This window comes from Cavia porcellus, unplaced genomic scaffold (assembly GCF_034190915.1).
Source record: "Cavia porcellus strain 051 isolate PalLab524CR breed Dunkin Hartley unplaced genomic scaffold, mCavPor4.1 scaffold_16, whole genome shotgun sequence".
Taxonomy (NCBI): Eukaryota; Metazoa; Chordata; class Mammalia; order Rodentia; family Caviidae; genus Cavia; species Cavia porcellus.
The window spans coordinates 18,173,562-18,200,761 of record NW_026947499.1 but is presented as its reverse complement, the minus strand read 5'-3'; the positions used below and the strand labels follow the sequence as shown (position 1 = coordinate 18,200,761).

The 27,200-nt window shown below is 41.1% G+C and overlaps 1 protein-coding gene across 1 annotated transcript in view; it reads right to left on the bottom strand.

The window, feature by feature from the left end:
* The window catches only part of Coro1c (coronin 1C), a 74,290-nt gene that overhangs the window by 12,556 nt on the left and 34,534 nt on the right, over window positions 1-27,200 (bottom strand). Inside the window, exons 3-4 of the mRNA XM_003477818.5 lie at window positions 15,855-15,977; window positions 1,026-1,155 (exon numbers count right to left, since the gene is read on the bottom strand). Of these exons, the coding sequence (XP_003477866.2) occupies window positions 1,026-1,155; window positions 15,855-15,977 (253 nt within the window). The remainder of the gene's footprint in view (window positions 1-1,025; window positions 1,156-15,854; window positions 15,978-27,200) is intronic.

The following is a 27,200-nucleotide window of genomic DNA, read 5'->3' as shown; positions in this document are numbered from 1 at the left end:
GAGGCCAGCCAGGGCTACCTAGTAAGTTCAAGGCCAACCTGAATTATACGGCAAGGCTCTGCCTCAAAAAAAACAAGACAGACAAAACCCCTCCCACTGATACAGTGTTAATATATCTAGGGTACACCCCTCACGTGTGGGCACTACTACAGTGGGCACACAGAGCCCTCTCTCTGGCTCATCAGCCAAGTCTCAGCAGCTGAGCACTGAGCAACTGGATAACAACTGGTTTTCCTTAACTAAAACCTCAGTTCTCAGGTTTAACTGCAGTACTGGCACTCTGCAATAAGTAAGGCGGGTTTTGGTTGCAGTTTGGGCACCTGGTCTGAAAAGGTCCGTCACCACTGCCCTAATGTACACTTAGGGAAGTTTCAACAAATGAATGTAATCACATAGCCTCTGCCATAACCAAGACACAGAACACTTCTATCACTCCCAGAGCTCCTCAGTGCCCTCTCTAACTGCTCCTATAAAAAAAAAAAAATCTCAAGTTTTAGACACAGAAAAGACTTCTGCAAGATAAACTTGGAAAGTAATCAGGGAGAAACTAGTAAGCACACCAAGCTGCCAACGTTCCTCACAGTGCTAATAGTGAATATCAGATACAGTATCAATGTCCAGAAACAGGAGACTGAAAATTGAGGTATATCCACATAATGGTTTATACTGGAGTCATAAAAATGTATCTAATAGTCACATTTAATGGGAGGAACGGTTAGTGGCTATGAGAAGGATCATAGCACACCACTAACTGCACAAGGTAGGCCACATATAAAGTGTGTGAAGCCTTCCGTATTTTTGTAAGTGCACTGCACCATGGTTTCCTAGTGCTCTTTTCAGAGCTACAATAGTAGAAGAACTCAATGACAGGGCACTTGTGTGGAAGCCATGGCTTTGACTCCTAGCATCACAAAAATGAACAAAGCTGCAGAACACACATTCAAAACGCATTTGTTGTTCTCCTCCATATGAAGGCCCAAGAGAAGCAAAAGCCCAGGGCAAGGAGGGACCGCTGGCGCCACTACCTGCACTAAGGAGTACGTTGCGTGCCGTTGGATGCCAGGCCACAATACCGACTCTCTTTGAATGGCCTTCTAGGATCACCACAGGTTCAGTCAGGGAAAGGGTAAGTCCATTTTCTGGAATCTGCCATACCTGTTGGAAAAGGAAGGAAGAGGAGCCACGTGAGCCCTATTGTCTTTCCTTAACTTCTCTGCTGTGACCATCCAGTTGGAAGACCATCCAGTTGGAAGATATGCTCTGCCTAACCAGACCATACAATGGTGGTTAGCGAAAAGCACTTCACATTTCATTGTGAAATGGCTGTACAGTAAAATGTAGCATGGTATCACAAAGATCAGACTATCAATAAGGCACTGGGCATGGTAGTATACATATGTAATCCCAGCACTCTGGGAGATTGGGCAAGAGGATCACAAGTTTGACCCCAAGGTGGGCAACTTAGCAAACTCTATCTCAAAATGTTGACAAAGGGCCGGGGATGTAATTCAATGCAAAGGCCTTGGGTTCAGTCCCCAGTAAAGACGCTTCATTTTAGTGAAAATGTGAGTCAAAACCATAAGATACCACTTCACATATCCTAGGATAGAGAGAAACAGACACATAACAAGAGCTGGCAAGGATGTAAAGAAGTCAGAGCCTTCACACACTGCTGGTGCAGTTCCTATAAGGTGTAGTCACTCTGGCACTTCCTTAAATGGCTAATCATGTGGTTATCATGTGACCCAACAATTCTATTCCTAGGGATACATCCAAGAGAAATGAAAATATATACCACACAAAAATTAGCAAGAAGGCCAGGCATGGTGGCGCATGCCTGTAATCCCAGCACTCAGGAGGCTGAGGCAGGAGATAGTCATCCTTGGTTAGAAAGTGAGTTCAAGATCAGCCTGAACTGCAAAATAAGACTCTGTCTCAAAAAACCACACACACACACACACACACACACACACACACTTACATACACACATTGCATGAAGAATGCCCACAGCAGTGTTATTCATAATACCCAAGAAGTAAGAACAGCCCAAGTGTTCATCTATGGATAAATGGCTAAACAAAATGTGACATGCTTACATCACGTGATTCTATTGGGCCACAACGAATGGCACACTAGTACCTGCTATGACACAGATGAACCCTGAAAATGGGCTAAGTAGAAGTCAGACATAAAAAGGTACACATCATAGGATTCTTTTTTTTTTTTGGTCCTTTTCTTTTTTATCGGTACCAGGGATCGAACTCACAACTGCCTGCTTGCAAGGCAGGCGCTTATGCCACTGAGCTAAATCCCCAACCCCACATTATAGGATTCTATGCATGGAAAATGTCTGGAATAGGGAAAAACAGACAAGGAGAGTAGTGACGGCTTCCTGGAAAGCAGGGAAAAGGTGGTAGGTAAAAGATAGAAGATTTCATTCATTCATTCATTCATTCATTCATTCATTGTGAGCTTTTTCAGACAGGGTCTCGCTAGGCAGTTCAGGCTGGCCTTGAATTAATGGCAATCCTTCTGCCTTGACCTTTCCAAGTGCTGGGATTACAGATGTGCACCACCACACCTGGCTTTGGGCTTCTTTTAGAAATGATAAAAATGTTCAGAAATTGCAGTGATGACTACATTTATCTGAATATCCTAAAAACCTATGGATTGTAAATTATGTAAATGGGTGAATTCTGTGTGAATTATATCTCAGTAAAGCTGTTTTTTTTAAATGCTCTTGAGTGGTAAGGACATGTGGAAGAGTCACCATATCCTAACGGGATAGGCCTGGACGCAGGGACAAGAGGGCAGGGAAAAGGCATCCTAGTGGAAGGAGCGAGGGCGTCTGCTTAATAATGGAAGCCATACATTGAAAGGCTGAGAAGCAATCTGCTGAGAAGAAGACTGAGTGAGAGTGAGCTGGACAGCAGCAACCCTTCTCAGCAGATATTACACAATATTTAAGTTCATGAAAAGGCTGAAGTCTAAAATGATTACACTCTTGGGCCCGGGGTATAGCTCAGCAGCACAGTGCCTGGAATACTGGCAAACTCAAGGTGGCAAATTCAATTCCCAGTACCAAAAATCAATCAATCAATCAATAAGTAAATTTACCATCACCAAAGGATTTTAACAAATTACTTCAGTGAAAAAATGATAGAAATAAACAGAATTTCCCTTTGTGGGGATTTTTAAGGAGAGAAACAACTATTTGGGTTTAGTTGCTTAGTGGAGGGCAGGGCTCTGGACCAGCATTTACGGTTCAGCTATTTTGGTGTCCTGAGAAAAATGAGGACAAAATAATGTAGTCTGAAGCGAGGGGAAAACCCATGAGTTGAGTGATGAGCTCACTGTTGTGCTCAGGTTAAATATAGCCTATTATGCAAATCATGGCAAAATCAACTTGTCTTTTGAGGACCTATGTCTAGACTTCACCTGACTGCTCTGGAACCATCACAAATTTTATACAAGGCAGGTGTGAACAAGCGCAGAGGCAAAAAGACAATTTCCCTCCTCACGCAGACCCATGCCCCTCCTGCCAAGCAGACTGACCACACCCCACTCCCCCAGGGGAGCGTGGGCAACCACTTCCCCTCCAGCACAACATACCTGCGGTCATCCTCACACGTAGTGTCCTTACTCAAGGATTTGTGATTAGCAAAACAGCCCTGAAATGAATGCGACTGACTCTTTAAATATAAAGTGGGACTGAAATTTTGAAGAAAACAAACAGAAAACAATGGCTACTGATCTGATCAAAGCATGAAGTCGGTAGGGAAACAACTATGAAATGAGACTTCAGTGACTCAACCGGAAATGCATTTTGCAAGATGACTCTGATCCAGGCTTAGAACCAGAAGAGCGGTAATACCACTTGCCATCTCCAGGTGGCACTCTAACCATGCGATGCTGGGGCTGTTTCAAGGACCACACAACAAGGCCACCTAACTTTGACCAGGGACTAAGTGATGTGAGCTATGGTTATAATCAACCTTCCCATTCTTAAATATGAAGGCAGAGACAGAACTCATAACAGGGCCTCACTTTTTCCTTTCTCAAGCTTCTCTAGCCATTTATCACTCTAATTGACTGGAAACTTTAATGACAGAGCAAAACATTTATAATTTTTAAATGAGAATGAACTATTTCTTTCTACCATATTTTCTGCAGACTTAATGATTTCTTCCACTAGATTTACTAAGACACTTATTTTATTATATTTACTGAGTAGCCACTCTAAGGCAGGTTTGGCCACAGGTAATTACACAAAGACTGCTCTGGAGGAGTTAATGGTCTAACAGAAAGCAGAGCAGAAAACAGGAGTGATGTGAACAGTTAAAGAGTAGACCTTAGAGATAGGTAGGTGATCACTGGTTCAAATCCTGCCTGGGCAACTTACTGTTGATCCTGGGCAAAAAAGAAATGAAACATAAATCCCAGCTAGGTTGCTAAAAGCATTAAGTGACTTAGTAAAGCCCTAGAACACAGCCTTGCACTAAATAGTACCTCCAAACTGTGGACAAAGTATGCAGGCTAAGCCTGTTAACACAGGCTTTACCCAGACTGTTATAGGAAGCCTGATTCTTCATGAGCTTCTCCTCAGTAGGGTAGCTGAGGATTAACAGAGACATGAATCTAACATATTTAGAACAGGGCCCAGCATGACGCGGACACTCAGTAAGGTTAGCCACTGTTATATTACTCACTAGGAGACCGACCACACAGTATAACCAAGGTGGGACCCATGCCAGTGGAATGCTGAATGAAAATGTAAGTGTTACCAGTTACTTTCTTGCTGACTAAGTGTGGTCCATGGAGGTAGGTTCCATGAAGAGAGATGACCTCTAAGAATAAAAAGGAGTGACAGGAAGAACGAAAATCAAATAACCCATTTCAAGATAAATAGCACAGATGAATAAAACCATTTTCTAAACAGTTTGTGCACTAAATAATGCCTCAAAAAGGCTGGCTGAAGGGTTGGCAGGGAAAAGGTACCCGAGTCAAAAGGTAGCGCTGCAGGCGTGGGTCCTGGGATGCACAGGGACGTGACTGTGGAAGTCTGAAACAAAACAAAAAACCAACAGAAGCCTAGGGTCTGTTGGTAAATAAAGGTGGTGGTGTTCTCCACCGTGGACTACGGGAAAGAGCGCTAAGTCCTTCCACACTAAGTACACACATCCTTCTGGCTGATGCCCACATGCCTGTTTCTACACAGCTCCCTGTCCTTTTTAGGGTTGTATGCTACTTTCGAGTAATGGTCTGTCTGTGTAGACTGAAGGTCTCACCTCTTGCGGCTCAGGGCCAACAATGAGCAGAAAGTGACCCTTAGTACATGTCTAATCTTATGCATAATCTGAGACACTGGTCTGGGTGTCAGAAGGGTCAAGCTCCTGCTACAGCTGGGACATACTTAGTCATGCTGGCATTAAAAAAGGCCGTGCTTCTGGGTCCTCCACTTCCTTGTTTGATACTGAGGGCAGCAACAGCTAGGCCTGCAGAGGGTTACTCGGAAGGTCAAATGAGCTAAAACATGCTGCACTGCACTGCCCTACTGGGAAACACTACCCACAGGAAGGAGCACAGGCTTTGGAGTAAGGAAGATCTGGTTGTGGATGTGCCTCTTATTAGCCATGTGACCTGTGATGAAACTGTCACTCTGTGAGCACTGCTTCTAAGTTATGATGGGTCATACTCCTGCCTTTAACTGTGCTGCTGAGTGATTAAATACGAGCACACACATAAAGACTTGCAACAATGCCTAGCAAAGGAAGTATCTATTCTGTGCTCATGAGTACTCTTCATGCTGTCACTATGACCACTATGACCCTGCATGTGTTGTTAGGTCTGAACATCAGCATCTCTTGGAATGAGCCTTATCTTCAAATTAGCTCAGCCTGTGCTCAACTAATTAATATGAATTTACATCCAAGATATCCTATTGTGAAAACTCCCACTTCTGCCTAGGCCAATTAGCACAGTGAGGACAAAATGAATCTCTGCATAGTCCTGAGAGGTTTTCTCTGTTCGGTGGCTGTGACTTGTATCCTAATACCAATCAATTTTCTGCAAAAACATGTAATGTTCAGGGAGGAAAACAGGCAAGGAACATCTCCACTGTGTCCAGAGTGGGCATTTCAGCACAGCACTGGCCCCCCCAGTTCAACCAAAATACTGTTGTTTGTGTTCCTGAAATTTTCTTTTTGGACAACACATTACTATGGCAATGTTCTGTTCTGTTTTGAAAGAAAGGACAAAAACACAATCAGTCCCAAGGATTTCCAGATGAAAAAGTGAATCAATTACTGCAAACCCATCAAGGTTCTGGAAAAAAACAACTTCAAGCACATGTTCTCAACTACTGTACCACTGGCATCTTCTTCACATGTGGAACTGTGGAAAAAGGACAGCTCCACAAAGGAAGAAAAGGAACAGTAAGAAACAGGGTCCTCTAGAGTAGCAAAGCGCAGTAAGTTTAATGGTTTTATTGTTTAAATACAGCATAAATTGAAAGCACACATGAAGTGTTTTAGACCCTACTTTCCTATTTTAATCACCCACCGTGAACTTGCTACTGGGCTAGGAACTGGGGTTACAGGCATAAAAAAGGATATTCCCCAAGAAAATCACATCTTTTAAAAATTAAGAAAACCAATGCCTAAGGCAAAAAGGAGGAGAGATGATGCTGGGGCAGGAAGAAACATACATATTTGGTAGCAACTGCAGGGTGGCACAATCGTCTTAGAACCACGAGCCAAAAGCTCCACTGGGTAGTGAGTGCAGCACCACGCCATGTCCAAATGCACCACGACACTGGGCTTGGGAAAACCAGGGACCAAGTGTTGAATTCTGATCTGCCACGGTCACAGTGCCCATGGTGTATGGTCCACATCCATCTTACACAACGAAAATATGGAGCCCTGCTACATATTGCTTCAAAGCAGTGATAAAGGTAAGCAGTGTCAATGTAAGTTATGTTAAGGCTGCTTAAGGGAGCCACCTTTGAGGGACGGAGAAACACCCATTAAGGCTGGCCTTCCCTCTTCTAGATCTATAATTAAAGTAGCATCACTATCACTCGATCAGTGCTCGCAAAATTAACAAACAATGCTTAAATGCTTAGGGCTTAATGGACTTCATAATTCCAAATGCAGTTTTAAAGTTAATTTTATGCTTTCATGGTTTATTTCATAAACTAGCTCAACTGCCTTTCCTACCAAATGTCTCTTAAAAGGTATTCTTGAGAGTGTTTGGGCAGCTGCCGGTGTCCCAGCTCGAATCTCTGACTCCTTTGTGGCTTCCTCACCTGGAAAACGCCCTTCTTACCACCGGTCACCATTTGTAGCTTGAGTCACTACCAACAGCCTACGCTTGAGAAAGTATTGAGAGCTTTTCTGTTTAAAAAGAAAGGTGCAGTATTACTTGAAACCACTTGATCTATTTTACAGTGTTCTTTTACCTTTAGGAGAGCAAAGTGGAAGATAAGGTTTTAAGAAACAGGAGAAGATCAAATATTTCTTTAAAATTTCATTTCAGCTGAAAAGCTATAGAAGCTTCAATTACACCAATAAGACACGATTTGGGGGGGCAGTATGGATTGAAGAGTGATTTAGATATCAGTTCTATACTTAAGGATTTAAAAATTAGATTTATCCCAAAGCATTATTTAATTTACAAAGTGTTTACCTTAAAGGGCAACGTGAGAGGATCCTGGGGAAAATGGCAGCCTCACGTTTTTCCAAATCTCTTTATAAAAATGACAGCAGGTAACAAAACAAAATCCTCAGAGATAGTATTTACTCAAAACTAGGTCATGAGGAAGGCATGGTGGCACATGCCTTCAACCCCAGCTCTCTGGAGGCTGAGGCAGGAGGACAGCCAAGAGTCTGAGGCCAGGCTGAACTACAGCAAGGCCCATCTCTAAACAATAAAAACAAATAAATAACAATAAGAACAACCACAAAAACTAGGCAAGGTTGTGACTGCAAAATACAGGTGGTTGTAGGCAAATCCCCAAGAGCTATATGACCTGGAAGTCATCAGGCCAGAGTGTGCAGGCGAGTCATCTGTCAGACATGAGACCCACAGGCCATCTGAAACCAGCAATGGAAACTGGGAAAGGGGGAGACCAGGGGATGCAACAGGAGGGTCTAAGGAGCAGGTGCACACTAGACCCAATATTCTCAAGACTGACCAAGGAGGGCGCTCTTTTCAGGACAGCCCACGCTGAGGAAAAACCTCACCGAATCAAATTTGAGCAGGGTAGGAACAACAGCAGAGCAATGAGAAAAGCCATAGAAAAGCAGGCAATGAAATCTCAGAAAGCAAGCTGGAATTCTTCAACCACCACCACCACCTGAAGAAGCTCTGGGTAGTCAGAAAAGCTATCTGAACCAAGCCACCTTCTGATAACTTTGGAAAGCTAAATTCACACAAAAATAAGCCAAGTTTTTAAAAAGTTCCAAAAATGACTGTAAGAAGACACACATACAAAAACATCCTTACAATCAATACAAGAACACTAGAGACTTGCCCAAAGAGAAACTGCATTACACTATTCCAAAATGAGATAAAGGACAGAAAAAAAAAAAAAAAAAAAAAAAGACTTGAAATATCTTAAGCCCGAACTTAAACTAAAAAATAGTGACAAATCAAGATGATATTAGAAATAAAAGAAAAACTGCTTTAAGAAATGAAGCCTAACCAAGAAAGTACCTAAAAGCAAACAAACACAGCAACGTGCTGAGAGATGCTCTCTCCCTGGCTGCCTGTGGTGCTGACAGGAAAGAAGGCTGTGGGGAAGAAAGCAGCCCCGATTCCACCTGCCGTGCCGAAGAGGGGGGCTAATGCTGTAAATCCCCATCTGATACCCTGTGCTCTTGGGTAGGAAGAACCAATACAGAAAATGACCACATTCCAAAATTGTTAAACAGATTCAATGCAATCCCAATAAAAATTCCAGTAGCGTATGTCACAGAATTAGAAAAAACAATCCTAGAATTCATGTGGAACCAGAGGAGACCTAGAATAGCAAAGGCAATCCTGGGCAACAAAGACAAAACAGGGGCATCACTATTCCTGACTTGAAATTATTCTGTAAGGCTGCTATGATAAAAACAGTGTGATGCTGACAAAAAAAAAAAAAAAAAAAAAGGACACAAAGATCAATGGAACAGATTAGAAGATATAGAAACAACTCCAGACACACTAAGTCACCTTATCTTTGACAAAGAAACACATTCACTGGAAGAAAGACAGCCTCTTTAATAAATGGTGCTGGAAAAGCTGGCTCTACACATGCCAAAGATTAAACCTAGACCTGTATCTTTCACCGCATACTAAGCAAAAATCAGAATGAATCTTTGTGTGTGCGTGTGTGTGGTGCCAGGGATCGAACTCACAAGTCTGCACTTGCCATGCAGGCACTTATGCCACTGAGCTAAATCCCCAGCCATTCTGGTTTTTTTGGCACTAGGGATTGAACTCACAACTGTGTACTTGCAAAGTAGGCATTTATCCCACTGAGCTAAATCCCCGACCCCAAAAAATGTTAATGTTAAAACAGAAAAATTAAATCTGCTGGAATGGGGCTGGGGATTTAGCTGAGCGGCATAAGTACCTATCTAGCAAGTGTGAGGTTGTGAATTCAATCCCCGGTACCAAAAAAAAAAATCTGCTGGAAAATAAAGTAGGTAAAACTCTTGAAGACATTGGTGTAGCCAAAGACTATATGAACAAAACCTCAACTGCACAGGAACTATCACAAGGAATAAACACCTGGGATCTCACCACACTTGAAAAGCTTTTGCACAATAAGAGAATCCACCAACAGAGTGAAGAGACAACCCACAATGTGGAAAAACAATGTTTGCCAGCTATTCCTCAGACAAAGGCTTACTAAAAAACAGCTCTCCCAGATCTAAAGACGCAATCCAAAAATGAGCATCTGAGATGAACACACACTTTTCAGATGAAGAAACACAAACAGTAAATAAGTATGTGAAAGTGTTCAACAGCACTGGTCATTTGCAAATTAAAACAACACTGAGATTTCACTTCACCCCAGAAAGATGGCTAGTATCAAGCAATCAAGCAATAACAAATGCTGGAGGGGCTGTGGGAAAAAAAGGAACCCTTCTCCACTGTGGGGGGGGGGGATGCTGATTGGTGCAACCACTGTGGAAATCAGTGTGGAGGTTCCTCAAAAACCTAGGATTACAGGTTCCACTCAGCCTGGCTACTCCCGTTCTGGGTATCTTCCCCAAAGAATTAAGAACATCATAATCATAGTAATAAATGTGCACCCATGTTTACAGCAGCACAGTTTGTAATAGCCAGATCTTGAAAACAACCTAAATGCTCACTGACTGAGGAATGAATAAAAAAGATGTAGTATTTTAATACAATGGAATACCAGTCAGCCATAAAGAATGATAAACTGGAGACCTTTATAGGTAAATGGATACAACTTGAGACCATACTCATTAGTGAAATAAATGTGACACATGCATAAGCATCATACTGTTTCCTAAGTGTGAGAAGCTGAAAGGAAAAACATGTATATGTGTACACATATGTATACGTGTATTAAAAAATAAGATAGTGATACTATTGATTTCTCTGAGTTCACCAGAGAGAAAGATCTTTGCTGGTAGTGTTCGGACAATCGAACGCAAATATCTTATGCTCTGGATCAATGATTTGGGGATGACAATGTGCAATGTATGTACCATTGTTGCCCCCTAATTGATGTGTTTTGAAATTTTGTTGTAGTTTTTATCCTCTTCTTTGTCTTTTTCTTTTTATTCTTGCAATAAAATGGATTTGAAAAAAAATACCAGTAAGTAAATACATAAACCTCAAAAATAAGTAAGTAAATAAATCCCCCATCTGAGAATTCTGGCACTGGGCAGGACACTCGGCACAAAAGGGATCTCACCATTTTGTAAAATGGCCCTGCTGCATATGACTGCAGCAGCAAAGGGTATTCTCTATTATCAACTCAAAGTGCCACCTACAATAAACCAGTGTCCCCAGCCTAATTTGTCAAAACCTACCCAACTGCTTACTTAAGCTGATACCTCAGGCCAGACCAAAGGCAAACAAGAGAAGAAGCAAGAGCGACTGTTGGCTTGGGTTTTAAAAAGCAAGCTGCCAGTAAAAAAGGACATCTCCACTAGGATATTGCCTGTTGTTTGAGCAGAGGTTAAAAAGTGCTGCCACTGGTGACTGCCCATGATGAGGATCCCACTGACATGGTTGTCGTCCTGTCTGCCCTGTGTTGTTAAGACGGGTGTCTCCCAACTGCTCTATCAAGGGGAAGGCCAGACTGTGCTGCCTAGTCCACAAGAAGACCTGCACCACAGCTGCCTCCACATGGGTCAGCCTGGAAGACAAGGGAGCTCCGGATGTTAACAGGACCTGTAATCTACCAAGCGGGGAGGTAATGTTCCTCTTCCCAAGTCACACACCCAGGAATATCAATGCAAAATGGCCACTAATATTCTGAAATCAACTATACTTTAACAATGGCAACAACAAAAACTAGGTACAGAGTTACAGATTATTAGGAGGGAAAGAAAATTAGATTACTATTTCGCTTTAACCGCAACACTTGCCAAAAGAAAAATCAAACAATACCTACTTGGGCCTCTGTACTCATGAGTCCCACATCCAAGGCCTCAATCAACTACAGATCAAAAATCTGCATCTGTGCTCAACAACTGCCTTTTTTGAAGACAAACTCTCACTATGCAGTTCAACCTGGCCTTGAACTCACTTTGTAGCCCAGGCTGGCCTCAAACCCATGTCAATCTTCTTGCCTCAGCCTCCTGAATGCTGTGACTATGGGTATGCACAAATACTATTTTTTATCTTGTCATTATTCCCCCAACAATCCAGTTTAAGAATTATTTATATAGGCTGGGGATTTAGCTCAGTGGTATAAGTGCCTGCCTGGCAAGCCTGAGGTCATAAGTTTGATTCCTGGTACCAAAAAAAAAAAAGAATTATTTATATAACATTTACATTGAATTAAGGATAAGTAATCTACAAGTGATTTAAAGACTTCCAAAACTGCTTCCAGAAGTGGCAAGAATACTGGGATAAGTGAGTTCCAAAGGGGGTTTATCCTGAAAGCGACTCAAGGCAATTTTACCGTAACCAGTTCTGTCCAGGTGTGGCGGGCACACCTGTAATCCCAGCACTCGGGAGGTTGAGGCAGGAGAATCATTGCAAGTTTGAGGCCAGCCTGGGCTACAAAGTGAGCTCAAGATCAGCCTGGACTACATAGTGAGACCCTGACTCAAAAAAAAAAAAAAAAAAAAAAAAAAAACCCTAAAAGGAGAGAAAAAAAGTGCTCTAACAAATTCTCTAAATTTAAACAGTCATGATATTTTTCAAGCACGCTCATCTACATTCTCTAGCCCCTTTACCTGATCATTAAAAACAATCACCACAGCCAGGAGTAGTGATATATTTCTGTCATTTTGACATGCAAGAGGCTGAGGCAAGAGTTGTGGGTTCAAGGCCAGTTTGAATCACATAACAAAACCGTATCTCCAAACACACACACACACACACAGCAATGAAGATGAAACTTACCACCCAAACTATGATCTAGGAAAATTATTTTCCAAAGAAACTGGGGCGTCTAAAACAAATGGTTTAGTCAAGATGTCCATCGTAAATCTGAAATATGCCCAGGTACCAGGCAACAAAGACTACAAGTTCATTTCTTTCTTTCTTTCTATTTATTTATTTATTTATTAATTACAAGCTCATTTCAAAAGGACTTAAAGAACGCTGATGAGGTTCTCATTGGCAGTCTGGGCTCTGAGAAATGTAATGCACTGAAACTCATTTAACAAGCATGTTTAAATTCACAAGTTCAAAACAAAATGAAAGATGGGGCTAACTGATCACTTTCTGAGGATGACAGGAAACCAGATCATTATCTTAAAAACTGGGTTAAGTAAAAGGAAGAAATCAAATTATGTATTCCAGCTTTCTAATAGAAAGCAAGAGTGAATATCATCTTATAAAATTTTACTAGATGAAAAATTAAAAAGAAAATTAAAGACTTTAAGCCAGATGTGGTTGGCACACACCTGTAATTCCAGCACTCTAGGAGGTTAAACCAGGATCACAAATTAAAGTTCAGGCTGAGTAACTTAATGACCTAGCCAGAACCTGCCTCAAACAAGAGAAAGGAGTGGGCATGTAGCTCAGTGTGAAGGCACTGGGTCCAACTCCCAGTACCAACTGATCAATTTATCAAAAATTTAATATCACCATGTTTGACCCTTAATGAATTACTGTATCTGGACATTAAGTACCAACAGCTGCACAAAAAACTAACACACTAACACACTATGGGAATAACTTAACACTAGCAATAGTCTTGTCCAAGAGACTTAAGCTGAATGTCGCCACACCTTGGGATCTAGCTGTCAGTTTGTAGGAAACTCAGACACAGAGCACAGTGGACACACCATGGGATACAGACAGCTGAAAAGACAGGCCAAGGGTCAGAACATTGTATGGAAAGAAAAAGACCGAAGAGAAACACAGAGAAACTTAAAAGAGGACATGGTAGGTTTTTTTAACCAATAAGACTAAATTAATAGTGTTTGAAAGATGCACCCTTGATTGATGAATACCTTACAGAGCGGAAAGGAAGTGAGTGTCATAACAGCTGGGACAGAGAGGGCTGTGATGGCGATGGGCATGGACAGCAAGCACCTGAGTGCACATGCGGGGTGTTATAGGATGCTCACTTGACTCACATGATTCACTATGTAATACACTTGCACCATTTATGTCGCTGGTGTGCTTTTCTTGTGTTTTGTTTTGTTTCCTTTAGTGCTAGGCAATGAACAGAGTGGGGGATGCTCTACCACTGAGCTATATCTCCAATCCTTTGTATTTTTTTATTTTGAGACAGAGTTTCGCTAAATTGACCAGGCAGGCCTCAAACTTGTAAGTCTCCTGCCATCTTCCCTGAGTGTGCGACTACAGGCATGCATCACCACCTTCTTTGTGGTGGTTGTTTTTTTAAAGGAGGTCTGTAGTCAGGGACAGAACAAGATGAATTAAACCTGCCTCTTCAAAAGCAGCTAAGAAGCTGGATGCACTGGTGCATGTAATTCCAGCACTTGGGAGGCTGAGGCAAGAGGACTGCCTTGAGTTCAAGACCCTCCTGGGGTAGAGGGAGTTCAATGCCAACTTGGACTATACAGTGAGACCCTGTCTCAAAAAACCAAAAGAACAACCAAAGCAGCTAAGACTCTTGGGTTGAAGATTCTGGGATCAGGTCTAAATGAGGTTCCTTTCCCTTAGCAAAATGTATCTGAAGCCACTTAAATGATCCGTTTAGCAGGGCAAATTAAACAGAACAATCCCTTTTTAGAGCAGCATGTTTCTTTACTATGGCTTAGCTGCCAAAATTATGAGATCATAGGAGGAGTCACCTTTAACCAAAAGCCCGTGAAGAAAAGTGGGTAGATGTTCAGATATCGCAGTTATGTAAAACAATTTAATGAATAAAGCATTCCAAAAAATGTGTTTGTGCACAGATAAAAAGGAATATAAAAATAGTGTGACTCATCACACATGGTGATACACACTAATGATCCCAGTACTTAGTGAGGCTGAGGCAGGATAGCAAGTTAGTCTAGGCAAGTAGGGAGATCCTGTCTGCAAATAGAAAAATAAGGCGTTGGGGGTGCGATTCATCACAAATGTGCTAGGTTCGGGGCTGGGGATTTAGCTCAGTGGCATAAGCGCCTGCCTTGTAAGCAGGCAGTCGTGAGTTCAATCCCTAGTACCAATAAAAACGAAAAAGACAAAACAAACAAAAAAAAAAAAAAAAAACAAAAAAAACCCACAAATGTGCTAGGTTCAATCTCTGGTACCACCAAAAATTTCTCTTGGAGCTCTTACCATGTATAAAAATGTTTCAGCAGGGCTTCCCTGAAATCATGTTTTTGTGTAACTTTTACAACATCATTTGTTAAGTATTATAAACTAACCCAAACTGATAATTACCATTTTAAGGTTAAAGATCACAGACATGAGTAAGAAACATTGTATTAAACTGCACTCCTGAGCTGGGCATACTAGTGCCCACCTGTAGTTCCAGCTACTCAGGAGGCTGAGGCAGTATGTTCGAACACAGGTATTCGAGACCAGCCTGGGTAACATAGCAAGACACTGGCTGGAAAAAAAAAAGTATTCCAAGGTTTGCCTTCATATATAGTGTACTTATTGTACATTATATACTGTATAATACTTCATATATATTGTACTTATTGTACAATATATTATATACATATTGTATTTAGAATCTGAGAGAAGTTTTTGTTTATCTTCATAAAAAAAAAAAACCTTCATAAACAGTGTCCACTGTACAGAAAACATCTGACATTAGCTTGGAGATAATCACTTGCTAAAAGTTTTATTGTCTCAATACCTGTTACATATCCCATTTTATTTGCATAACCTTTAGCATCTTACTGCACTGTAACATCAAGTTTTTTTCTGTCCTTTTTGGGGTATAAGAAGGCATGCAGTCAAATAACATTCACAGAATTACTGGAAAGCCATTTTAATTTCCCTTCAATCTTTGCATAGAACAAAGATAAACTGTCAATAAGCATATACATTAACACAAAAGATCAAAGACAATATAGTACAATCTGTTCATAAAAGGGACTACAAAAGATTATCTATAGTTAAGCTTTAATGTAACTAAACCCTTGTATACACCAACAAGCTACACTGCTGGAGGGAGAAGAGAGGGCTGCGGGCAAGTTTCACTAGCCTGCATACACGCGATTCCCTGAGTGCTTACCATAACCGTGCAGTCTTCTGAACCACTAGCAATGACCTGATCATTGTGCGGGCACCAGTCTATATCCAGCACTGGTCCTGTGTGGCCACATACTGTAGGGTAGGATTTGTCAATTCGACCCGTCTGAAAGAAAAAACAAACAAACCTGTTAGCCCATTTCTCCTTTATGATCTCCTCTTAATACTCTCAATTGTCTATACAGGATGCCATTTATATGTCAACGTCACCTGGTAAGAACCATAAACTTTCATTTCTAGAAATAGCTTTTACCAAGAACACGCCATTAAATTCCAAGGATCCAAACTTGCATTAATAAACATAACAAAGAGAATCCATAAGTCTTTTTACCAAACTACAACTCCAAAACAGCTAAACCATAAATCATAGATAAGATTCTACTGAGGAGAAAAAGCTGAGCATGGTGGCGTGCATCTGTAATCCCAGCCCTCTGGAAGGCTGAAGCAGGAGGATTGCAAACTCAAGACCAGTCTTGGCAATTTTGCAATTTAGTTAGACCTTGCCTCAAAAAATGAAAGAAAGCTGGGTATAGTGGCACATGCCTATAGGCCCAGCACTTGGGAGACTGAGGCAGGAGGATCACCATGAGTTCGAGGCCAGCCTGATCTACAAAGCAAGACTTTGTCTTTAAAAAAAAAAAAAATTGAAGAAGGCTGGGGATAGAGCTCAGTATGAAAGTCCAGGGCTCAATCTTCAGTGGCGTATCCCTCAAAAAAGCCCTTTGGTATTAACTGAAATGTGGAATTTTAGCACCCACCTGGTAAGCGTGAGGTTGTGAATTTGATCCCTGGTACAAAAAAAAAAAAAAGAAAGAAACGTGGAATTTTTAGAAAAGCTTTAGGGTTAGGGGTTTAGCTCAGTGGCACAGGTGCCTGCCCAGGAGGCATGAGGTCATGAGTTCAATCCCCAGTACCAAAATAAATAAATATTAAAAGGCTTTAGCTACAGCTTAGGAGGTAACAGGCACTTTTTTGGGGGGAGGGGTAACCAGGAATCAAACTCACGCCCCAGGGCTTGCAGAGGTAAGTGCCATGCTGCTGAGCTATGTCCCCAGCCCAAAGGCACACATTTTTAATGTCTCAGTCTCTCCACTGTCTTCAACCAACAGCAATCTCTTCGGGAAGTTTAACAGTTCAGTCTTAACTGTTACACACATCTCATTAAGGATGAAGTTCAACATTGGTCATAATGACAATTTCCTCATGCTACACATTCAAACCTAACAGGCCAACCAAAGTTTTTTAGTTTGGTTTGGTTTTTAAAAGTTTTTCTGAGACACAGCCTCACTGTAATTCTGGCCTTGAACTCACTGCAGCCCAGGTTGGCCTTGAACTTTCAACAATCCTCCTGCCTCTGCCCACTGAGTGCTGAGATTACAGGCATGCCCCATAACACCTGGCTCAACCAAACTTACCACATCAACTTTAAGTCAACCAGCATAACCGCTGTAGTAACTGGTATATAAAATAGAAAAGTGATTATCTTTTCTTTAAAATACCCAAGATTGCATCCACTCTGAAAGCAGGTGCACAAAATGGAATCAGTGTACTGTGCAAATGAACCCAACTGTTGTTGCTGCTCTCCTGCTAAGGCAAGCTGTCCAAAACTGGGACAGGCTTCTTAGCAATTTTTAAAGACCAGTAAACCATGATTTCTCCAATTTGACTTGACGGTGGAAATAGCCACTGAAGTAACATGCTAAAATGCCAAGATCAGGGGCTGGGGATTTAGCTCAGTGGCATAAGTGCCTGCCTGGCAAGTGTGAGGTTGTGAGTTCAATCCTCGGTACCAAATAAATTAAATAAAATGCCACGATCTTAGGCTCTGGAGTCAGACAGGTTCAAATCCAGGCTCTAGGACTTAAACACACTTGTTGACCTTAGACAAATTGATTTATCTCTTTAAACTCCAGCTCACTGTTTGTAAAACAGGTAGTAATAATACTTAACTTCCAGAATTATGGTGAGCTTATATGAGAATGTGTTTGGGTAATTCATAACTCAGTATAATTGCCTGTGTGAAGTATGTAAAAAAGTTCATAGTATCTGAAATATATACTTAATAAAACATTGAGTTCTTCTTACATAACATTTATATTATTCCACCATTAAGAAATAATGAATACATATGACGTATGAACTCTTATGCGTCAGACACACTGCTGAATCCTGGAGACACAGATGTGAACAGTAACAGACATTTAAATAGCTATTTACAGGGCAGAGTGGGACATGACCCATTGGGACAGGCACAGGGGTAGAGAAACACAGAAGAGTATTGAGCCAGGCTTGCGGGGAATCATAAGTCTTAGGAAATTTTCTTCTGAGACTTGAAGATGGTCCTATTCACAGACCTAATAAGGCCTAGGCTTCTTCACATCTTCATCCTCTCCCTTCTAAATTCACTAAACCCAGGGGCTGAGGACGTAGCTCAGCAGTACAGCACTTGCCTAGCATGCTTACAGGCCTCCGTTTCATCCCCAGTATGGGAGACGAGGGACAGGACTATAAGGAAACACCAACTAACACCATATTATATACATTCTGAGAGTTATAAAAATAACTATTTGGATCATTAACAGGCAGCAAGCAAAGTACAAAAAGCTGAAAACCATACTGCCCAGGCTTTTCCATTTTCTTGCTGTATGTTTTTGGCCAAGTTACTACAGCTCACAAATTTAGTTCCAAATCTGTAATACCAGAATGTTAACAGTTCATTCTTTAAGAACTGATGTAGAGGGGCTCATTACCCTATAGTACTTTAATCAGCATTTGTGGGGCGTAAGCAGGAGAGTCCCAAGTCAAGGCCTGCCTAGGCTACAAGTTTAACGCAGCTTGGACTTCACAGTGAGTCTGTCTCAGAAAAACCAGAAGGAACTGATGTGAAGACTAAACGAGATAAAGTACTTAGTATCCCAGCACTTGAAGTGCTCAGCAAAGGTTACCCAAATTTACCAATCAGCGAAGTCCATTCTGCTATATCTCTGATCATGAAGAAAACAGTTATTAAGCATCTAAACCAGGCAGCTTGACCACATTCTCTTATGGCAGCCCCACAAAAGACACTATGAGACGACTGTCTGACTTGTACCCCAGTAATGTTCTTTTACATAAGCTAATATTAGGCAGCAGACTCACAGATGTTTGTTCTGTTTTATATAATTACTCAAAATTACAATGTAAACTACAGACATAGCTATTCTTTCCAGTGTGTGATATTTCATAATTTAAAAGGTTCCAAGAGTATAGTCTGGTGGGACATAGTGGTGCATGCCTGTAATCTCAGCACTCAGGAGGCTGATGCAGGAGGACTGCTTTGAGTTCGCGGCCAGCCTGGGATACAAAATGAGTTCAAGGCCAGCCTGAACTACATAGTGAGACCCTGTCTCAAAACCACAAAATAAATAAATAAAACAAATCTAGTATGACACTCAAACAAATATTCCTAGCTGGGTGTGGTGGTACACACCTGTAACCTTAGTACTCACAGAGGCAGAGGCACAAGAACTGCAAAGTCAGATCCTGCCTGGGAAACTTAGCAGATCCTGTTTTAAAGTTTAAAAAAAAAAACAAAGATTGGGGATTTAGCTCAGTGGTAGAGAACCTTTGGGTTCCATCTCTAGTACCAATAAGTAAAATAAATAAATTAAAATAAAATTTTAAAAATTTCTCCAGAACGAATAGAGACAAAGTTAAAAGAGATAATGGCTAAGAATTTTCTGGTTAAAGTACAGGCATAACAAATCCCAAGTATTACAAGTGAAAATTAATTTACATTCACATCTTCACACAATTTAAAACAGAGCAAAGACATAGCTCAGTACAAGGAGACTTAGGCCCTGGGCTCTACAATCTGACAGAATAATAGGCAGAGGTATGAACAGAGAATTTATAGGGAAGGAATTCTGAAAACCGACAGATGTATGAAAAGACAATCTTACTGGTAATTAGGGAACTGCAAATCAAAACAACAAGGTAACATTTTACATCAACCAAAACCAGCAAAGGGACATGTGTAGTTGTGTGCATTGTAGTGTCAGCACTTGGAAGGCTGAAGCAGGAGAACTGCTGGGAGTTTGAAGCCATAGTGTGTTCAAGCTCAGAATACATAGCCAGAACCGGTTTTAACAAATAAACAAGAAACAAAAGGGCTGGGAATGTAGCTCAGTGGTAGAACACTTAAACAGCACATACAAGGTCCTGAGTTCAATCTCCAGTTGGGGTGGGAGGGAAACGACTGGCAAAAATATAAAAATCTAAATATAAGTGCTGGCAAGAACATCAGGAAAGCTGGTCACAGTGGCACACATTTGCAGTCCCAGCACTGGGGAGGCTGAGGCAGGAGGATTGCTGTGAGCTGGAGGCCAGCCTGGGCTACATAAACAAGTTCAAAGCCAGCATGCACTACATAGTAAGACGCTGTCTTAAAAAAAAAAAAAAAAAAAAAAAAATCAGGAAACAGGGACTCAAAGTGTTCATAGGAAAATATTCCATTGCAATTCCTTTTATGAGCAATATGATAACAGGACAATGCCCACTCCAGCAATACAACTGTAGGAGTTATGGGCAAGAAAAGTGCTCATAAATTTTTCACAAGAATATTTATTACAGCATTGTTTTAAAAAGGGGTAAGAGTAGAACAGTTTCATTCTGCATCTGTATGGGAACAAACACTTGGACAAAGTTTCACATGCTGATCTTAAACACCACAAAAAAAAAAACCACACACAAAATAAAAGTATATGTCAGAGATACGTATGCAAATGACAAACATATGAAACTTTAAGGAAATAAGGCATGAAGAAAATAGTAGATATTTTAGCTACATCGTGTATTTTGTTTTTAAGAAAAGGAAGCCAAGAAACAAACAAAAATATTAACATCTGTTTAATTTTGTGGAGAACGTATTTTATTATTTTATTTGATGTTTCCTTCCTATTTTGAAAAAAACTGAAATATAATAAATTTGAGACATACCAATACACTGTTATTAACTTTATATTTTATATATTTCCCCCAGTTTTTGTATCTGAACTGTTCTATGAGGGACTTCGCATATTCAGAATCTCCCCTGAAACCATATTTGGCATCCTTGATGGTAAAATGTAGTTCTGAGCTTGAACTTCCAAGAACAAATGATTGTTTTCAATCTGGGATAAGTAGAATTTTTGGTTAGATACAAAGAAATCTGGAGAGGAATCTGTAAGTATTACCACTACTTGTGTTCCAATTAACATACTAAGAAGTTTACTGAAAGACACACACACACACACAAGCGTGCACACACTTATAATTAAACAACTGGGTAAAAATTAGTCAGTATTCACCAGTGTTGTTCAATCTAGTAAGACATCTGAGAATAATAAGTATTTCTATAATTTCCCTCCTAAGTCCCAATTTAAAGGAACTAGAATAAAACATCTTCCCAGGAGCCTGAATGTCACTGAAAGGTCAACTGCCACTAACTTCCACCTGAAGATGATGATGACAGTACAGAAAGCCTTTTCATCTTTGTTCTCACAAGACTGTTGTGATATGGGAACTTTATTATCCCTACTTTTAAATAAAGAAACTGAAGCACACACAAAGTTAAGCAGCAGATATCTATAAACTATCACTGACCACCCAGATTAGGCAAAGAAAATTTCCACTATGCTGTGGGTTGTGAAGAGGGACAACAGTCAAGTTAAAGTTACTGGCAGCTGGCCATGAGAAGCACAGTCAATAAAAAAATGATATTCTGCAAGCAGCTGCTTCCTCTGGTTATAATGTCATCACAAATCCTTACAACAAACAAAAAGGAAAGTAGCGTCATATTGCAGTACAAAGAAAGGGAACTGACTATCTGATAGTGATACAAGAACAAAAATGAAACAAAAGTATGGAGCAAAATGGCATTTTAAATGTACATTGACCATTTGAACACTAATGTTCACAAAGTTATCAGCGATCTTGTTTCCAAGGCGTATACTTCCAAACAGTTTATTGTAAAATCAAATAACAAAACAAAAACGTATTTCACCAAGTGAGTATGTATCATTATAACTGCATAGCTGGGCACTTGTAATCTACCGAAAACTCAAGTACACAGAAACCATCCTAATGGCTTTAATATGGCAAAGATGAGGAGATATCATTCTGAAAGACATTTTACACTCAGATCTAATGAGAATGCCGTTCTCATTCATTCCCATGATACACGCTCATTTGTCATCCAGTGAATACACCAAAGAATCCATGTCTAATTCACTAGACTGTGGGGGCCCATTCAGAAAGACATCTACCACATGTCATGGGGCCAACACTGCTTACCTGCACTGCTACACAGCAAATCTACAGGACTGTTGAGTCTGGAAGGAAGATTTACAAGAATTTGACGCCAGCTTTTAGACCTCTTTTTTGAACATTTTGAGAGCCCTCAATTTTCCGTGGCTTATAGTTATAAAAATAATTTCATTTTACTAATTGGTCTACTGTTTCACATTAAGGATAAGTCACATCAGTTACATCATCTAGAATATCACTACTTTTCTGGCATGAAATTTGAAGATTTAGCTGAATGTAATAGACTTTACAGTACCAGCTTTAAATAAACTTTTTGATTTATTGATTACTTATTAGTCCAAACTACATGTTTTAGGATAGCTTTTATCATGTCTCTCTAGCTAAAACTCCAAGGGGTTAGGGTTACCTGGAAGTCAACAAGCTGCAAAAAATGACTAATATGATGGTTCTCACAGGCTCTGGCCCAGAGCCACTTCATGAACTCATGGGACATGAATGAAACAGGTGAGGACACTGGCTTACAGTCATTTTCAGGTCCTGAAAGACCCAGGGTTGTGCTTAGAGCCAAGTACCAGGCATCCAAGGAAAATTCAGCCTACAAAGTACACGTATAGCTGGCACGTGGCTGACCGTGCTGAGGATGACAGCTGTAGGGAAGGTCCAGTCAGCAACCCCCACTGCGGCAGGTGACACCCTAGACACCAGCACGGCTCACTTGTTTTAGGTTTGAAGGAAGTCCTTAGAAGTTTCAAGAGTACCCAAAAAGATTCAGCAAAGCTAAAAGAGACTGATGCTTCAACTACATCCACAAAACAAGGCAATACTTTCTTCTCACTGGCATGGGGAGGGGGGCAAAAGGTAAGCACCAGTAAGTATGAAACTATAGCTGGCACCTAAAAAGGAATGTGTTCCTTAACGAACTGCAACAACTTTCTTTAGGCACACAAAGTTCAATAATTCTTAAATGATATTTTCTAGTTCTAAGTATATTTCAAATCAATTTCAATGGAAAATCACCACCATCTACTGGTGTACTTATTTATCTATCTCATTCTCAAAAGAAATTCATACTTAATAAGTACTGTATATCCCATATACCGAGGGAAATAGTAATATTATGCAATCAAAAAATCTTAAATGTATACAAACACACACATACAACAAGTTCTCAGAGATGAGGTAAAGGAGTTCCTCTCCTGGATGAATTTTAAAATGGCAAACCGTGTACTATAGATGTACTCACATTTTCACCCTCCCAATATTCATCATTGGAATGCTTTTACTATGTCCTATATAACAAACGAAAGAACATATAAAATGATTATTAATATGAGTGATTCCTCACATAATTGTTCTCAATTCCTATGTTCACTTGTTCAATATAATACCAGGCTGAATATGCTCCTGCTGTATTAATGATCATTTGGTTCCCTCAACAATAGAGCGCACTGCATTTTGCTAGAGCCACACATTTTACCCAGCAGTCTTATTCTTTCTCATAACTAACAGATGTTTTTCACAAGGCTAATAAACTCCAATGGTGATGAAAAGTGACGTGCATCAGTCAATTCAATGATTCCCTGAAAATGCTCTGAATATTGCACAGTGTCTCTCTAGTTTCCACGCTAGAGTTCAGCCTGTAACTGCAAATGCTATCTATCCCAACTCAGGCAGCTGCCTCCCTTCCCAGTCCTCCCACCCTCTGGACCGCCTGGTTCAGAGGGTACCACCCCAGGCATGAGGGCCCAAACAGCCTCCACCCCATCCTGGGGAACGCAACTGAAGGTGGCTTACAAGACCTTACTCAAGGAATAAGGGGAATAACGGTTTTGAAACAAATATAATAAAAACGTGTGTTCAAAATCACTCCATGTGCCCAAATGTCAATAATGACTCCCTTCTGGTTTGTGGGCAATACAGCAAGAATCTCTGAACTCTCAGTAAGGAGAATGGTAAATCAACCATGTGCTTGGAAGCAGAGGCAAAGTTTCCAACCCGACCATAAGGGCTCCATGAACACTGTGCAAAGTTCAAAGGAGTCAAAAAAGGATATCTATTGAAGTGGGTTTCCTTTTTTTTTCCAACTTCCTTTTTCTTATGACAGCATTATTTATGTGCATACATGTTCTTTTGGAATCTCTTAAACTCTGCTCCCTGGGGAGGAGCTATGGTAACTGGTCATGGGATAGGGAACAGTGGCAGAAATAACAAGACAGGGACTCTGCTGGCAGACCAGAAAGACTGACATAGACAATATATGATTTGTTGACAGAGACACATGGCCCAGGAATAAAACATTCTAAGGTGCTTTTACTTTAAGGGAACCAGAAACACCAACCCTGAGGGTAAGAGGAGGTGATCTGGAATAAAATGCGCAGATTGAGTTACCCTGTAAGCAGGGTAAGCCAACAACTAAAGCAGCCAGGGAGAGGCAGTATAGTTGGTAAGATCTCATTTACCTGTGAGGCAAAAGGAATAGTCTTTACGGGCAGAAATGACAGTGCCACGCAAATAATTTTGCCCTCACAGGTCTTCTGTAAAAACTAGATTAGTATTCAACAGACCATAACTAAAGTCTATTAAGAACTTGAGGGACGTAACTGAAAACTATAAAATATTTTATTATAGGAAATAAAAAGGGTAGGAAAATTAACATTTTACTCAACTATGCCTACATATGCAATAACAAAAAGTCTATTGACTGTCTTTTAAAAATGTATAAATTGACAACCTAATATTTCCTGCTCATCACTGTAGACCAATAATTACATATGATTCTTCTGGGCTGACAACAAACAAAGCAGGAAACGAACATGAAGCAGAACCTAGTCAAATAAAATTAATCCTGAAAGCAAAAGGTGAGGGCTAAGGATTTAGCTCAGCGGCATAAGCACCTGCCTGCCTTGCAAACACACAGTTGTGAGTTCGATCCCCAGTATCAAGAAAAAAGAAAGCAAAAGAACAATGGACATAAACATTATAAGCATATTTAGTTAAAGTACTCACTTTAAATCGGAAAGCAGAGTAACTGGTTGCTTAATTTACTAGTGAATAGATGAGAATGGAGAGGGCTCCACTGAGACTCTCTGAATGAAGAGCACATCCATAGCTAGCTAGCCCTTCCAATCACAGCTCTGTACTGGTTTATCCACCAGCATCAGAATGAAAATTCACCCTTCCTGGTGATGAAAAATAGAAACACTGTAACTTTTTTTTAATGGGCTCCTTGGGCTCCATGGCCTGGCAGTTCCTAACCTGTAGCAGCTGTAAACAACCAAGACTAGGGAATAGCCCCATTTCAGTAGCCTGTATCACTTACATGACTTAAAGCTCTGCCAGAAATGAAACCCAAGTCAACTATTCCTCAGAGAAAGCTGACATGTGCCCCATCACTCGCCTCCCAGTTCATTCTTCCCTGGACTCTTCTCAAGAGTCCTATACACCTAGCACCTACACACCTACACACCTAGCAAGCACTTATTGAATTTGGCAGGAGCAGTCAATTTACTACATATGGTTACAAGGTAGCTTCTGGACAAGCTATGACTGCAGAAATGTGTTCATCACACCCTGAGTCTATTTCAGCGTACCCTGTGCTCAGAGCTCTTTCCTAGCTTGAGCCATTTTCCTGGGCAGGGCTTATTCCCATTACACAGGAGGGCTTCTGCCAGCAGCCCTCACTTGCATGCTCAGCATACATTCAGCTCTCCTGAAACCCAGGAAAGAGTTAAACATTCTTTGCACTTGACTCGGTGGCTTCACCACACACTCCCAGATCCCACCATTCTCTGAGCTGCCATGCAGCCAATCAAAGCAAAGGAAGGAAATTATCCTGGCCGGCTGTCAGCCACAGAGCTCTGATGGCCATATATGGTAAAAACCACTGTCAGAGCTTGTCAGGCCTGCAGCCTGGCTGCTGTGGACATATCAGTGAACTGCAACAGCAGAAGCTGACCCAGGAAACACACAAAAGGACAGACTGACTGCTCATCCCTGGGGTAGGGGGTGTAGAAACCATCATCTGCCAGGGGCATACTCTCAGTGAGTCACAGCCACTCACTGTCATCAAAAATAGCCCTGCGGCACACTGTGAGGTTCCTTCTGTCAGGATTTTGTGCTCCATTGTTAACTACTGAGAGTGAGCTCCCCCTCTCAGAGACTGGAAAACACAAGCAGTGGGAGAAAATGAAAAGGCCCTTCTGTGGTACTTCATGTGGTAATGAGGCTGCGCTGAGCTCGTGTGGCTGGCAGCTCATGACATAATTTGGAAGTCATTGTTCTGCAGCTGGTGCCCTCCCCATAGCATTCCCCAGTCCTTCATGGCCCACACACGTGACAGTTTAATGTGTTCTTGGTATTGCACAGAATCTATTTCAGTAGGAATAAACGGGCCGTCCGTAACACATCAGGATGTGGTACTACTGAACAGAATCTTCTGCTCATAACACCAAGTGCCAAGCATCCACATCTGTATAAAGGGCCACAGGCATTGTTACCCTTATCAAATTGGAGCACTGCTATTTGTACAAATGAAAATTTCCCATCAGCATGTACAGCAAGGCAGAGATGCAGCCAATGCAAATCCAGCAGGTGTTAGCAGTATCTGCACGTCACACAGAAAAGCATCATCAGGAGACTGCCACTCCTTTTGTACCAGTCCATGAAAGAAGGCATTTACTGGCACAGTGCCTAACGCTTAGAGGAAGCCCTCGAAATGTGAATTGCTGTGATTTTATCATTACTGTGGCTGTTTCCACACAAGACATGGTATAGACTAGTGGTGGCAAACCTACAAAACCAGAGCCACACCAGGCTGTTTGTATCACTGAAAGAGCCACAAGGTTTGCTCTCACTGTAGACCAAGTACTTTCCAAACCCCTAAATAACAAAAATCAAAGCCCTGATCAATACTATTTCTAGGTGTTTGTTTGAGTCAGGGTCTATGTAGCCCAGGCTGGCCTTGAACTCGAGGTGATCATTCTGGTTCTGCCTCCCGAGTGTTGGGATTACAGGTATGTGGCCACATGCCCGGTACTTCAGTTAC